This window comes from Loxodonta africana, chromosome 3 (assembly GCF_030014295.1).
Source record: "Loxodonta africana isolate mLoxAfr1 chromosome 3, mLoxAfr1.hap2, whole genome shotgun sequence".
Lineage (NCBI taxonomy): Eukaryota > Metazoa > Chordata > Mammalia > Proboscidea > Elephantidae > Loxodonta > Loxodonta africana.
In genome coordinates this window covers 1,318,258-1,333,138 of record NC_087344.1, presented here as the reverse complement: position 1 = coordinate 1,333,138, position 14,881 = coordinate 1,318,258, and the positions used below count along the sequence as shown (strand labels likewise).

At 60.2% G+C, this 14,881-nt stretch overlaps 1 protein-coding gene across 7 annotated transcripts; it reads left to right on the top strand.

The window, feature by feature from the left end:
• Nucleotides 1–663: 663 nt before the first annotated feature.
• MBD3 (methyl-CpG binding domain protein 3) lies at nucleotides 664–13,100 on the top strand. Of its 7 annotated transcripts, none has more exons than XM_064280123.1 (7): nucleotides 664–758; nucleotides 5,354–5,513; nucleotides 6,072–6,170; nucleotides 6,448–6,585; nucleotides 9,116–9,206; nucleotides 9,806–9,983; nucleotides 10,303–11,038. In XM_064280123.1, exons 1-7 carry the CDS (start codon nucleotides 745–747, stop codon nucleotides 10,514–10,516), a joined length of 894 nt encoding a protein of 297 aa, XP_064136193.1. In that variant the 5' UTR covers nucleotides 664–744; the 3' UTR covers nucleotides 10,517–11,038. The 7 variants fall into 7 exon arrangements, with proteins under 7 accessions (XP_064136193.1, XP_064136196.1, XP_064136192.1 ...); XM_064280122.1 differs by having other exon boundaries at nucleotides 707–854; nucleotides 11,036–13,100; XM_064280121.1 differs by having other exon boundaries at nucleotides 707–854.
• Nucleotides 13,101–14,881: the final 1,781 nt, after the last annotated feature.

Sequence of the window (14,881 nt, the reverse complement as noted above, 5' to 3'; positions counted from 1 at the left end):
CATGCTGCTGGAGGCCACGCCCCCGCCACGCGCGCGGATTTCTTGGCTCTAGCGGCTCAAGTCCGACGCCGGGGGCGGATCCGGCAACCGGCGGCCACGCCCCTCCTGCGCACTGATTGGCCTTCTCACAGTGGCTAGCCCTCGGACTCCTAGGAACGAGCCGAAAGCCACGCCCCCAAGCGCTGATTGGCTTGGCCACAGCGTGGCGGGGTCGGACACTAGGAGGCGGGCCAGCGGCCCAGGACCACGCCCCCCCCGCGCGCTGATTGGCGCAGGGGCCGCGGCGCGCGCACGGACGCCTGGGGGCTGACCCGGCAGCCCGATACAATGCCCATACCGCGCGCTGATTCACTTGGTCACAGCGGCGCGCGCTCGGATACCTGGAAGCGGGCCTCGCAGGCCAGGGCCACGCCCCTCCCGCGCGCTGATTGGCGCGTCCACAGCGGCGGGCGCTCGGGGGCGGGGCCTGGCGCCGCGGCTGCGCATCACGGGGCCCCGCGCGGGCGGGTGGGCGGAGCGGGCCCCCCGAGCGGGGGCTGCGAGCGCGGGGAGGGGGCCGAGAGGGCGGCAAAGCCGGCGCGCGCCCGGCTGGGGGCGGAGGGCGGGGGCCCAAGGGCCGGAACAGCCGCGGCGAGTGTCGGCGGCGGCGGCGGCGGCGGCGGCGGCGGCGGCGCCTGAGGAGGCGGCTGAGGCGCGGCGGCGAGGACCGGGGTCCAGGCGGCGGCGGGCGAGGAGTCGGGCGCGATGGAGCGGAAGAGGTGGGAGTGCCCGGCGCTCCCGCAGGGCTGGGAGAGGGAAGAAGTGCCCAGAAGGTCGGGGCTGTCGGCCGGCCACAGGGATGTCTTTTACTATAGGTGAATGAGCGCGCCGGCCGCGCCGCGGGCAGGGCCCCAACGGGCGCCTCCCAGCGGCCTCCGCGCGGCCTGGGGCGCCCCGACCCCGGGCCGCGGCCTGGCCCGGCGTGCGTGCGTGCGTGCGTGCGTGCGTGCGTGCGGCGTGCGTGCCTGCCTGGCCGGCGCGCGGTGGCCCCTCGGCCCAGTGCGCGTGCGTGCCCGGCGCGCCGCGGCCCAATGTGCGCGCGTGCTCCTCCCCGCGCGGGCGGCCGCATGGCCCTCGGGCCGGCCCGGGGTGGGCGGCTGCGGCCTTTGTTCAGGGAGCTGGGCCGCGGGGCGAGGGGCGCCCGGCGGCGGCGGAGGCTGCTGGGAGGCGGGGGTGGGGGCTGGACTCTCCCCTGGATTCCATTGGGACGCATGAGGGACCTTCGGGGCGTGTGGAGCCCGAGGCGGGGTTTTGGGGCGCAGGTCTCCTCTGGGGGGGGTGGAGAAGGAGTGCCCAAAGTGCAGTTCCCTAAACCCCCCTGCGCCCTGGAATGGGCATCCCCGGGTGTCAGGGCCCTAGTTGAGTTTTTTTTTTTAACGTCCCTCGTCCTGGCTCTGGGGCATGTTGGAAGATGACGCGTCTTGTGGGGCGGGGCCCCTCCGGGTCACAGAGCCTTTAGACGCATCTTTGCATTTATGTTGGGGGTCTGAGGCTCCTCTGCCCCAAACTGGAGGGTGGCACTGCTCTTGGCTTGTGGACTTTGGCAGAGGGCCCCCTCCTTGGAACAAAGGATTCGGTAGCCTGCTTGCAACCCAGCCCTAGCCGGCCGGCCACCTGCTGCGGGTCCTCTCTCCTGGGCTCTCAGCTGGTGGAAGACACCTTTGTTTGGTAGCCAACTTTTGTCACTCCCCTTTGCTTTTGTCCTCCATGGCACCTCCAGAGCAGGGGGACAGGGAAGCGGAGCGCCTGCCGTTGGTTGAATGTCTGCGGGTGCTGTGCTGTGCCGCGCCGCTGGCCGGTCGCCATCCCTCCGCCCCCGCGCCCCGGCCCCCCCCCGCCCCAGACTGGCAGCTTGAGGGTGTTTGCAGGAACTGAGGGGGCGCAGAGCGGTTGGTCCCTCCGCGCAGCACTTCAGTCCCCTGCGGTGCTTTGTCTTCACCATTTTAGGAGAGCAAGAAAGGGGCCACTGGGTTTAGGTCGTGTCCAGGACGTGCTCAGCTTCTGATTTCCAAAAAGGGTAGAGAGAGACTGTTGGCCCCACATGTGGGCCTTGGTGAGCAGAGTCCTGCTTTCAGGTGTCTAAGCGGTGGGATTGTAGGCCATGGCTCTCGGGCTGCCTGTGGCCTCCCTTCTGCTGCCACCCTCTGGCATCAGTCCTTGGCTGAATCTTTATCAAAACCTAAAATCTGTGGTTGTGTTCTCCTGGGCCAGCGAAGGAGGCCCCAGGCTAAGAGCCGCCTACCAGGCTGTCTCACTCCTTGGGCACAGCTTAGTTTTCCTTTTCGATTTAAAGGCATCAGGCAGACAAGGCCCACCGGAGCCTTGATACCAAAAAAAAAACAAATGGTTTGCCATTGAGTCGATTCCGACTCCTAGTGACCCTATAGAAGAGAGTAGAACTGGCCCATAGAGTTTCCAAGGAGCACCTTGTGGATTTGAGCTGCGGACCTTTTGGTTAGCAACTGTAGCACTTAATCATTGCACGGCCAGGGTTTCCCGACCTTTAGTTAACAAACGCCCCTGCCCTTGCTGCAGCAGGCACTGCCGGGAGGAAGATGCGGTCTGCTCCTCCTGAGTGACAGCTGACTACCCAGTGGCCGCCCTGTTACACCTGTAGTTACAGGTGGTGAATGACGGGCTGAGGAGTGCAGGGGTATGTGAGGGCAGATAACTGGGGCCCCTCTGAGGAAGCGACCCCGGAACTGAGCCAGACACGTGAGCAGGGAGGAGGGGTCTGCATGGAGGCAACAGTTTGTGCAAAGACCCTGGAGGCTGAAGGTCAGGAGTGGATTCCAGGCCAGTGTGGCCGAAGTGCCCCAAGACTGACACACACCATCTCTGCCTGGGAGCCCTGGTCTGTGACCCTGGCCCCAAGCGTGGGGTCTGCCAGGGAGAACCAAGGGAAAGCTTCAAACAGAGGAGGGGCCTGAGATGGAGAGAGGGTGGGCTAGCAGTGTGGGGGGGCAGGGTTCCATCAATTCTCCTGGGTCTCTGGCCCTAGTGATTGGCCCAACAGGTTGGGGTCACCGTCCCCCCAAGTGTGGAGGAGCGGTGGGTCGGAGATGTGGTGACAGTGATACCCACAGTGTTTTCTGAGTCCCTGTCCCCCTCGCCACCCACTGGGGCCCATGTCAGGCAGCTGGGTGGGAGTGAGGGCACGTGAGTGTCCTGGGTCTCTTCATTTAGGGAGAGGTCATCTCTAGTACTTTCCCAAGTCGTGCAGCCATCACCACTATCTAATTCCAGAATACTCTCATCCCCCAAAAGGAAACCTTGTACCTGTTATCACTCACTTCCTTGCCTGCAGCCCCTGGTACCCACTAATCCATCTTATGCCTCGTTTCCATTTGAAAGGCAAAACAACAACGGAGGGGTGACGAGGTACAGGACAGCCTGTGGGTGCCCTTGGCCCCCTCCTGTTGCTGTGGCAATATCTGAAGCCTGAGTCAGGACCTCGGGCTTCCTCCCACCACCCTGGGCACATGGGCTCCAGTTTGACACTGGGTAGCACAGAGCACAGGTTGAGATGACCTCAAAGAGACGACCTCAGTGGTTTCAGCACCCAAACCCGTTGTGGACTGTCTGCCCTGAATCTCACTCCCCCCTGCCATGGTCTCCATGGTCACCATGCCTGGTCCATGAGCTCAGCTGGACGCCTGAGCAAGGGCGTGACCTTGTGGTCACAGAGCTCCTTCTGGGGTGACAGCTTCCATACTGTCCTTCCCCACCATCCCCGCATGGCTGTGGGCCGTGGTTCAGGATGTCTGGAAAGGGGCCAGTGGTGCTGCTCCGATTGGAGCCCAGCCCCTTGCGCTCTCAGACTGGTGTGGAGTTTGTGGAGACCTGTGCTTAGAAAGGCACCTGGCATGCGAGGACTGGGCACACACTGTGGTTCTCCAACAACTTCACTGTGCCATGATTCACACAGGTACGGCTTACCCTTTAGAGTGGTTTTTAGTCATTCACCAAGTTGTGAAAGTGATTAAGCAATCCTCACCACGGCCAATTTTAGAATGTTTTTGTCACCCCAGAGAGAAACCCGTACTCGTTAGCTGTCATCCCCATCCCCCCAACTCCCAGCCCTTGGTGTTGCTAGGTGCTGTCGAGTCGATTCTGATTCGTAGCAATCCTGCATACAACAGAACGAAACATGGCCTGGTCCTGCGCCATCCTCACAGTCACAGTTACGCTCGAGCCCATTGTTGCAGCCACTGTGTCGAACCATCTTATTGAGGGCCGTCTTCTTTTTCACTGACCCTCTACTTGACCAAGCATGATGTCCTTCTCCAGGGACTGGATCTTCCTGATAATATGTCCAAAGCTGTGAGACATAGCAGCTCCTGGCAACCGCTGATCCATTTCTTGTCTCTCTGGAATATAAGAGGTCATACAATACGTGGCCTTCCGTGTCTGGCTTCTGTCACTGAGCATCATGTGTCTGGGGTTCGTCCATGTTGTAGCATGTATTAGAGCTTTGTTCTTTTTTACAGCTGATTAATATCCCATTTAATGGATGGACCACGTTGTGTTTATACATCAACTGTTGGTGGACACTTGGGTTGCTCCCACTATTTGGCTGTTGAGCGTAGAACGTTTATGTTTAGGTTTTTCTGTGGGCGTACACGTTCCTTTGTCTTGAGTGTACACCTGGGAATGGAATTGCTGCACCACTATGTTCTGCTATGGCTGTGGTTGTGGTGACGCTAGTATCTGTGCTGGGTAGTCAGCGTGACCTCATCTAATACGCACAGGCATCCCGCACGTTGGCGTTGCCATTTCCTAGTGAGGGCGTTGCCTTTGCTCGTCCCCGTGGTCAGCAGGAGTGGGGGCTTCAAGCCCAGGTTCTCACAATGCCCATTTCCGAGTTTCCCACCAGCTTGTGCTGGGCAGCTCTTTGGGGTCTGGGCTCCAAGTCTTAGCAGGAGGCCCTCCCGTGACGCTGTAACCACAAGGAAGAGACCACCCTTGGGTGACCCTGAGGTGCCCACTGTGCTTGGGGTCTTTTCTCATGGACATGCCTGATTCCGTTTCCGGAATGTTCCGGAACAGCCAGGATGGAAGGACCAGGCCCATTCAGTAGGTAGACGCACTGATCCTTCACTCAGCATCTGTGTCCACCAGGTGCCTTACCCTGCCTGTCCCTGGATGTCTAGAGATGGGTGGCCGGAGGCTGGGAGCAGTCAGGGTCGTGAAAGCACCACCTGCTGGGAGAGGCTGGGGCCTGGGGAAGGCCTCCAGAAAGAGGGCGGCCGGAGCGAAGGGTGAGGACGGCAGTGCCGGCCAAGCGCTGACCCTCCGGCCTCCCTGTCCGCAGCCCCAGCGGGAAGAAGTTCCGGAGTAAGCCCCAGCTGGCACGCTACCTGGGTGGCTCCATGGACCTGAGCACCTTCGACTTCCGGACGGGCAGGATGCTGATGAGCAAGGTGAACAAGAGCCGGCAGCGGATGCGCTATGACTCCTCCACCCAGGTCAAGGTGAGCCTTCCTGCTGTCGGACCCTGACGCTCACGGGCAATGTGGGTGCTGCAGAAGGGCAGCCAGGAGATGCGGGCCGGTGTGGCTCTTTCTTGGTCTGTTTCTGTGCAGCTGCTGTGCCTTTGGGTTTGTGCGTATATGACAGTGGCGTCCTACAAGCCACAGGAAGTGCAAATGCGTTTTCAGCAGCTGCGTGACAGTCCTCAGTGGGGTGTACGGTTCTCTTCGTAACGACTTCCTGCTGGGGCTTCAGGGTGTTGTCCCAGTGAAGCTGCTGCCCTGCGGGCTTCAGTGGGCGCCGGCTGGGCTGGGCGGTGAGGGGTGGATAACAGCGTGGGGTGCATTCTCAGCCTCAGAGGTGGGGCATCTGCTGCCCCCGTTAGAGGAGGAAACAGCTCAAATGGCCGGCCGCCTACAAGGAGGAGGCAGGTGTGCACTGGAGCCGAGACTCGAGGAGCAGCGACTGGAGGGGCAGGGAGAGGGCAAGGGCCCCACACCTGCTGTTCCCCAGGTGTTGGCCTGCAGAATCGTGGGTGCCTCAGGGTGTGTTGTTGACAGAACACGAGCCCTGCAGTGGGGGTGATGGTCCCTTGGCTGACTGAGGGCTGCAGAGGTGGGCCAGGCCTTCGGCACTGTCGGCAGGAGGGTCACCACATGGTCCGTGATTAGAAGTGAGCAGATGGGATTGGGCAAAGGGAAGCGCCCAGGCCGGTGGGGGCCCTGTGGGACTGGGTGGAGGGGAGGCAAGGGGAGGTGGGTCACACAGGGTGGAGTTGGTCACACAGGGTGGAGTTGGTGCTTGTTGGCTTGGGCCCAGGACGTGGGGGTCTCTGTTTTGCCAGGAGAGGGTGGGGGCAGCCACGACGCTGGCTGTCAGGGGAGTGGCAGGGCAGAGCACCCTCAGGGCCGGCGAACCAGCGTGCTGTCTCCGCAGGGCAAGCCCGACCTGAACACAGCGCTCCCCGTGCGACAGACTGCCTCCATCTTCAAGCAGCCCGTGACCAAGATCACCAACCACCCCAGCAACAAGGTGAAAAGTGACCCCCAGAAGGCTGTGGACCAGCCCCGCCAGGTGAGCCACCACCAGCCCTGTGTTGTAGTCGTGTGAGGATTTCACCAAGAACGCGCTTTGTAGACACTGGTGACAGTGGCTGAGAGCTTGGAGTGCCCCTCGTGTCATGTCATGGTTTATGTCACGCTTTCCTTAACTGCGTGTCCCGGCCAGAGGCGTTTGTTTTAGAATGAAGCTCAACAGAAAGGGATGGTGCAGGTGCGTGGGGCAGCCGTGGCGCCCAGCTGCCCGCTACCAAGGTGGCATCTGTGGACACCATGGCTCTCTGCCCCAAACCAACAAAACCCACTGTCACCGAGTTAACTCCGTCTCATAGCGACCCTACAGGATAGAGTAGAACTGCCCTGTCGGGTTTCCAAGGAGCAGCTGCTGACCTCTTGGTTAGCAACGGAAATCTTTAACCACTGCACCACCCGGGCCCTTATTTCCTTGGGCAGATTTTTCAGTTCTCCGGGGAGATGTTTTGAATAAGCTCTGTGATCTGCTTTTTGAAAGTTGAGAACTGTTTGGGGTTTGTACGTTTATTTATGAGCTTTGTGGTGGAGGCCGTTGTGGATAGAGACAGGCAGCTCTCTTCAGCCACAGTGACCGCTGGGCGGGAAGCTGGAGAGACCCCGCCTGTGGTCATAGGAGCATGTCGGCTGGAGGTGACTGGGTGTTGGGGTGCCAAAGCCTAACCCAGAAGCTCCACTTGCAGGAATTTGGCCATTAGGGATTGAATGTGTCCCTCCAAAATACATTCTGTAAATCCTAGTCCCTGTACCTGTGGTGGTGCAGTGGTTAAGAGCTTGGCTGCTAACCAGGAGGTTGGCAGTTGAAATCCTCCACCCACTCCTTGAAAGCCCTATGGGGCAGTTCAACTCTGTATTCTAGGGTCACTGTGAGTCAGAATCGACTCAACAGCAACGGGTTTCATGTGGTATCTGTGGGTGTGATCCCATTTGGGCATAGGGTTTTTTGTAATGTTAACGAGACTATCGGTATAGGCTGGGTCCTAAACCTAATCAATTCTGAGATAAAAGGAGCTAGTTAGGCACAGCGAGAAACAGGCACAAGTGGTGGGGTGATAAATGCCACGGGGAGCACTCCAGGGAACCAAGGAACACCAGCTAGAGAAGCTGAGGGAGGGATTTTCCCAAGCAGACAAAGGGGGCCATCCCTAGAGCTGGTACCCTAAATTCAGACTTCTGGCCTCCAGAACTCTGAGAGAATAATGTTCTGTTGTTTTAAGCCACCAACGTGCGGCCCCAGGACCCTCGGCCACAGATTGTAACTGGAGGTGTGGGTTGACACCTACTGGCTATGCTCATCCACCCTGTGGCCCTGCGGCCCTGTGCCCTGGCCCTGCCAGTCCCCCTTGCTTTGCTCTCAGTGGAGACTGCCTCTGACCAAGAGTCTCATAAAAAAGAGGCTGCTAATCGGGAAGCTGGAAGGTCCTCATCTGTGGGCTGGCGCACTTGTCCTTTTGTGCCATCTCTGCTGAGAGAGAGCTCATGTCAACATTGGGCTCGTGTGGAGTGGGGCGGGCTCACACAGCCGAGCTTTGGATTCACTGCAGCTGTGCACAGCACTTGCCAGAATCCTGGCCTGCCCAACAGCGGTTCATAGCCCTGTCAGACCTCAGGCCCGTTTTGTAGCAAGAAGTGGAGCTCAGAGGTCATGTCAGCTGCCTCTATGTGTGTCTGAGTGTCCTGGGGCCATTGTAGCCCCACCACGCAGCTTGAAACAACACTTAACCTTCTGTTCTGTAGGCTGGGAGTCTGAATTCAGGGTGTGGGCTGCGTCGCTCTCTCTCTAGAGGCACTAGGGGAGGGCCCTTCCTTGTCTCCTCCAGCCCTGGTGGAGCTGGGCGTTCCTGGGCTTCTGGCCGCGTACTCTCCTCTCTGGATCCATCGCCACATGGTGTCCTCTCTGTGTGTGTCGTCCCTGTCTCTTATAAGGATGCCCGTCACTGGATTAGGGCCCAGCCCGTTCTAGCATGACCCCACTCTACAGATCTTTTTGGGGGATACAGTTCAGCCCACAACAAGGTGTGATTTGAGAAGCCAGTACGGCCTCCTGTGCACAGCCTAGGAGGGGCAGCAGGGGTCTTCAGAAGCAGATACGGCTTTTGGGAGCCAGCTCACAGCGCCGCTTAGGGACAGAAGTCCAAGTGTGACAGCCAGGCTTCCCCTAATGAAACAGGAATGCCACGTCTTCGTGTGTGGCATGGAGGGCAGGTTCTCGGGGGTGCTGAGGAGACGTACAGGCACTGGACGATTTTAGGTGCAGTGCCCTGTGGGACTCCCACCGTCTCAGTTTCTGCCCAGGGCACTCCTCATGAGGGCCAACGGGCCGGTGGCGTGGGCAGGCAGGGCCTGGAACTGTGCACTCCCGGAGCCTGACCCACCCGTACCCTCGTGGCAGCTGTGATAGCTGTGGAGGGCCATCTCGCATGTGAACATGTGGGTGTCTAGGCGGAGCGGGGGCTGGAGGTGAGCCCGGGGGGGCTGGGCTCATCCATGCTTACCGCTGTCTCGTTTGGCGGCAGCTTTTCTGGGAAAAGAAGCTGAGCGGCCTGAATGCATTTGACATTGCTGAGGAACTTGTGAAGACCATGGACCTCCCCAAGGGCCTGCAAGGTAACTGGCCGCCCTATGGGGCCACGGAGGCTCGGCTGGGGCCCTCTGACAGGGTCAGTGCCTGGCGTCAGCGCGGTGGTGCATGCTTGAGCCCTTGAAGCTGGATACCGCCCCTGAGCCCTCCTGCAGGCAGGCCAGGCCCTGTCAGCCCTGTAGTCCTCACTTCAGCCCTGTGAGGTGGGGAAACCAAGGCACGTGGCAAGGCCCTGTAGCTGGTGTGCAGGCAGCATGGGGGGCAGGGAGCAGCAGTCTGCCTCCAGAGCACACACCTGAGGCCCAAGTCCTCCCATGGTGGGGGTCTGCGCCCACACATGACTTGCTTGAGGGGGTCTCAGCCAAGAACAGTGCCCTAAAAAGACCGTTGGGGGTGTTTGGTTTTGCCCCACCGCCACCGTGAATGCAGGACCTGTATTTTGTTCTGTTATAAAAGTGAGTCCCTGTGCACGTGAGAACATTGGGACGTGAAGCCTGAGATTCAGGGAAACTGGAAAAGCGCCCCTTCCCGGCTCGTCTGCCTGCCTCCCCTGCCTGCCCGCATCCCCTCGGGGGGCTTGTGCTGAGCACTCCGTGACGCCCGCCTGGGCTGTTTGCTCCGGCAGGCGTGGGGCCCGGCTGCACCGACGAGACCCTGCTGTCAGCCATCGCCAGCGCCCTACACACCAGCACGATGCCTATCACAGGGCAGCTCTCAGCTGCTGTGGAGAAGAACCCGGGCGTGTGGCTCAACACCACCCAGCCCCTCTGCAAGGCCTTCATGGTGACCGACGAGGACATCAGGTAGTGTGCAGACCACCCTCCCAGGGTTGGCAGCAGGTGTGTCCCTGTGCACGTGCGGATTTTCCCATTGCCCCAAGTTTTCCTCTTTCCACTGATGCTGCCGGGGTTTCAAAGCACGCACGCCAGTGCTGCAGGTCTGGATAGCTGGAAGAGCCAGCACAGCACTGCTGTCCCCAGCCGCGCTCTCCGTGCAGGCCTCGGGGAGGGCCAGGGTGGGACGCCCTTCATTCTCGGTGCTGTAGCCACACAGGCGTCTGCTGAGGGAAGTGCCAGGCATCCTCGTTCTTTAGGGACGTACTTGAAGGGGCCATGGTTACAGTTACAGATTGTCTTGGGAGACTGTCCTGCGCCCCACCCCTGTTGGTCAGAGCAGGCAGAGACATCGCGGGTCTCTGTCTCTGTGGCCCACCCTTTCACCGGGGATGGAACCTCTGGGAGCCGACACAGGCGATGTGAGTAACACGAGCAGTCTAAGGAGAAATCCAGAAGAGAGACCGGCCGAGTGTTTCCCTCTCGGGTTTGCGTCGTGGTGAAAACACAAACCAGCAAAGACGAGGAGAAGATCCGAAAAGCAACCAGAGAGGGAGGGCAGATTGTCTCCCCAGAACGGGCCACGTGGACACCCACTTCCTTTAACAGCAGTGGAAGCCGAGTGACAGTGGGCAGAAAACGAGTTGTTGGCCAACCTACAATTCTCTGCCTGCCCAACTCAGCAGGTGGCCTGGTCCCGCGTGACCCTGGGATCTTCTCCGCCCCCACACAGTCAGCCCAGTCCATGTCACATCCCAGCGGTGGTTCCCAACTGCCCCTTCACAGTTGGTTCTGTTCTTTGCCATGACTCCGTCTGTAAACCCAGTACTCTCCTCCCCACCTCCCCTCGTCTCCGTGACTGAGACTTGGTGCACAGCTGGGTCTGATGCTCCAGGTGCCCACATTCTGGGTCTGTCAGTGGCTTGTTGTTTATATCCTGGCACCTCCAGGAGACCCTTGCTGTCCTCCTCTGTCCAGTGGGAGGGGGGCCCGTGCCCACAGGTGCGTCCATGTACCCCCAGGAAGCAGGAGGAGCTGGTGCAGCAGGTGCGTAAGCGGCTGGAGGAGGCGCTGATGGCTGACATGCTGGCCCACGTGGAGGAGCTGGCACGCGATGGCGAGGCGCCCCTGGACAAGGCCGGTGTGGATGAGGATGAAGATGAGGACGAGGACGAGGACGAGGAGGAGCCTGAACCAGACCAGGAGCTGGAGCACGCCTAGAGCCAGTGCCAAGCAGGCCCAGGGCTGTGGGGCGGGGCTGGGGTGCTGCACCCTGGGGCGGGTGGGCAGCCTCCAGGAGCCCCCAGCCCTGAGCTGTGCGACTGGAGTGGACGGAGGACCTGGGGCACCCTGAACCCATTCCCCACTCGCTTCCTCACTGCGCCACTCCTGTTTTCAGGGGCCCTGCCTGAGAGCGCCCCACACCCCAGGTGCTGCCTGCACAGGGCTCAGCCCTTGGCCACCGTGAACAGGCCCAGGAGGGCAGCCCCCGCCCCAGGTTGCGTGGGCATGGTCCAGACAGACACCTGCTCACTGCTTCTCTCAGGCCTGGGATCAGTTCGCGCCTTCACTCACAGGCCATGGCTTCCGCTGACCCTGGACTCAGGCTGAGCGCATAGCAGCATCCGCGAGGCCACTGCCTCCAGAACCAGCTGGGGCCACTCCAGAGGGGCCATTCACAGCGTCTGTCTCCCCACAACACCTGGACTCCCTGTGGCCGCCATCCCGGCTTCCCACAAAGAGAGAGCTGCTGTTGGGGTACCAGAACCAGGGCATCTCCACGGGCTAGAGAGGTGTTTGCGCCCAGCCCCGCCTCCCATCTGTACTGTGTGTGGATGCTGTTCTCATGCTGTGTTACCCCTTCCGGAAGGGGTGGAGGAGCCGCCCGCTGGAGGGCCGTCAGAGCTGCAATCAGTCCTGACACCAAGGACAGGACTGGAAAGGCGCCTCTGTCAATAAACCAGTGACTGGCATGAGGCTGGTGCCCGTCACCACGTGGCTGCATCACCTCTGTGCTGCTGCCAAGGCTTCCGGACACAGACCGGCCCACTGCTGCCTCACCTGGAGTCTGGGCCCTGGCGGCAGGGCTTCGCGGCCCCTCCCTGTAGACATGGCCAGGGGCACAGGACCCGCACCAGGCCTGGCAGGGGTACACAATGGAGAGCGAGTTTGAGGGGCCCTGCTGGCTCAGCTGTGGCCTTGGATGTGGCCTGCCTCTGCGCCTCAGTTTTCTCCTGTGACGGAGATAGTAGTGTCCACTTTGAGGGTCAAGGGCTGGGCTCTGTCGGTCACCAGCGAGGCCCAGGCAAGCGTGGCCACAGCCCGCGAGTGCCGACCAGGTGTGTCTGCCAGTTGAGCTGAGCTCCAGGCATCAACGCCATCAAGCACCAGCACCACCTCCACGTGCCCGATGTTGTCCTGCCAGCACTGGACAGACTAAAGCAGCAGTAGGAGTGGTGCCCGGCATGGTGCATCCCGAGGCAGAAGCCACCTGCCTGGGCAGAGACTGAGGCCAGGGCCGTCCCTCTGTGCTGGGACGCCCAGCCCCCTGCCTGCCGGGCCTGCCGCCCATAGACACCCAGCCCCTCTAGGGGATGGAACCAAGGGCCAGCCGGCCATCCCTGGCCCAGCCCCACACCTCGTCGAGTCTGCCTCTGTCCCCACAAGGACATTTGGGGGCCAGGATGGCCTGTGCATGGGGCCTCAACTTCCCAGGTAGTCCCCGTGACCACCTCACTGTCCAACAGGCAGAGCCCACTGGCCTGTTCTCCCCCTGGCCGCCAGAGGTGTGATCAGTGTCCCTGGGGAGCAGGTAGGACTGTGTATGGCCTGGTGGAAGCCCCTGTGGCAGCTTGTCAGGCTCGCCGCCCTGCTGACCACCATTCTTTCTAAAGCCAGTCAGAGCACTGCCGGGGGGTGGGGGTGATCCAGCGCCCTTACCGTGATCGTTGACTTGCTGAGGACCTGAGTGCCCGAGTCCTTCCCTCAGACCAGCTGTGGCCTCTCTCCCATGGAGGACGGGCCACAGGTGATGGGACAGCTGTGTCCACAGCCAGCTAGGGAATAAAGCCATCTGGGGCAGTGTGACTGGAGCCTGGTTTTAATTTCTAAGGTGTCTCCTTTGGGAGCAGGACACAGAGGGGAGGGGGTGGGCTGGACAGCACTCCTGGCTCCTCCTTATATGGGGTCTCAGTGTGTCTCTCTGTATTTCTGTGTCTCTGTCCAAGCCCTGCCAAGCCCTTGGGGACTCCCATGGAGAAAGGCCGGCCCAGTTAGGTCCTCTCCTTTAGCCAGGCCCCGGGCCCTGTGCTGGGCCCTGACTCACACCCACCCTAGGCCCCCTCCTCAGCCTTACCCACTCCAGTCTGGAGTGGCCGGGGCTGCCCTTGGACAGGTGGTGGGGTCTTGAGGGGGACCGGGCCAAGCCCCCATGCCCAGGCTCTTCGGGTATAAAATTAAAAAAAAATCTTTTTAATTTTTTACATAAAGACCCCAAATTGTGACCAGCCCTGTGCAGCATGGTACCAGCCCAGACCCGGACTCCCTCCTTGAGGAGACCCTTACCCAACACCTTCAGCCCCTTAGGACCCTGTAGCACTTACAGAATCAGCAAGGATTACACATTTCTGTCTGTTGTCACACTGTCGCCCCCCGCCACACGTGCCCATAAGGGCAGCCACAGCCCTGTCCCAACAGCCCCACACCCATCAGTGGGGAGGGACCAAGGCCACCTTAGGTGGTGGGTGTCACCCATGGGCCTCCCCCACCCACGAGCCCACCTGGCCCTAGGCACCTCCCCAAGAGTGATGGTGAAGACGTGCTGGGAAGGAACCCAATACCCTAGCAGTGAGAGCTGAGGGGGCGGGGACAGCAACATCCCCTCCCAAAGTCACACGTTGGGCAGCATCCAAGAGACGTCCAGCGGCCCCCACCCCGCGTCTCCCTGTAGCGGACTGGTGTGAGCTGCCTTCATTGCTGCATTTTTGTTCTCTGTTCCAGTTGCCCCCCTAGAGTTCTTCCTAAATAATTCATACAGAGTTAAAAGCAAGTAAAAGTATCTGTATCATCCTCAGGATGGATATCGACAGGCCTGGCCCCACACCCACCCAGGTCCTGCTCCCCAGAGGGGACCGCTTCTCCATCGTCTCTGGTATCGTCCTCCACGTTTGAAGGGCGTGTAAGCTGCTTTTTCTTGAGTTACCAACTTTCCAGCCCTTTCCAGGACTTCCTGCCTGTGAGAATCAGCATTTTGACTCTTCAACCTCATTCCCACCAGGGTCCCTGGTGGCGCAGTTTGCACTTGACTGCTTGGTGCCATTGATGAAAGGCCTGGCGACTTGTAAAAGATCACAGTCAAGAAAACCCTGTGGAGCACAGATCTACTTGGCCATACAAGGGGCCGCCATGCGTCAGAATCCACTCAACAGCACTGGGTTTGGCTGGGTTTGCCCTTCCAACCCGCCCCCAGGGGTCAGGTCCCCTCAGCTGGGGGTCCTGTCCCAGACACTTAGGTTTTTTCTTGCATTAATCTCCTCACTTAGATTTCAAATACATACAGAAGTAAGTAAAGTGAGTGAAGAGAAGCTACAGCAGACCCCCAGGTGCCTGGCCCGGCCACCCCCCTCACCACCTCCATGCCCACCCATTCCGGCCTGCGATTACTTTGAAGCTAATTTCATCCACAGACGTCTCCAAATTAATCTCTCAAAGGTCTTTTTTTTTTTTTTTTAACTCAAAACAACTTTATTATGGAAGGTTTTGAACATCCACCAAACAGATGTAACGAAGCCCAATGCACCAGCCTTGAGTTTCACCTGGAGCCATCAGGACCATCCTGCCTTCCCTTCTAGGTTACCACACATTTCCAG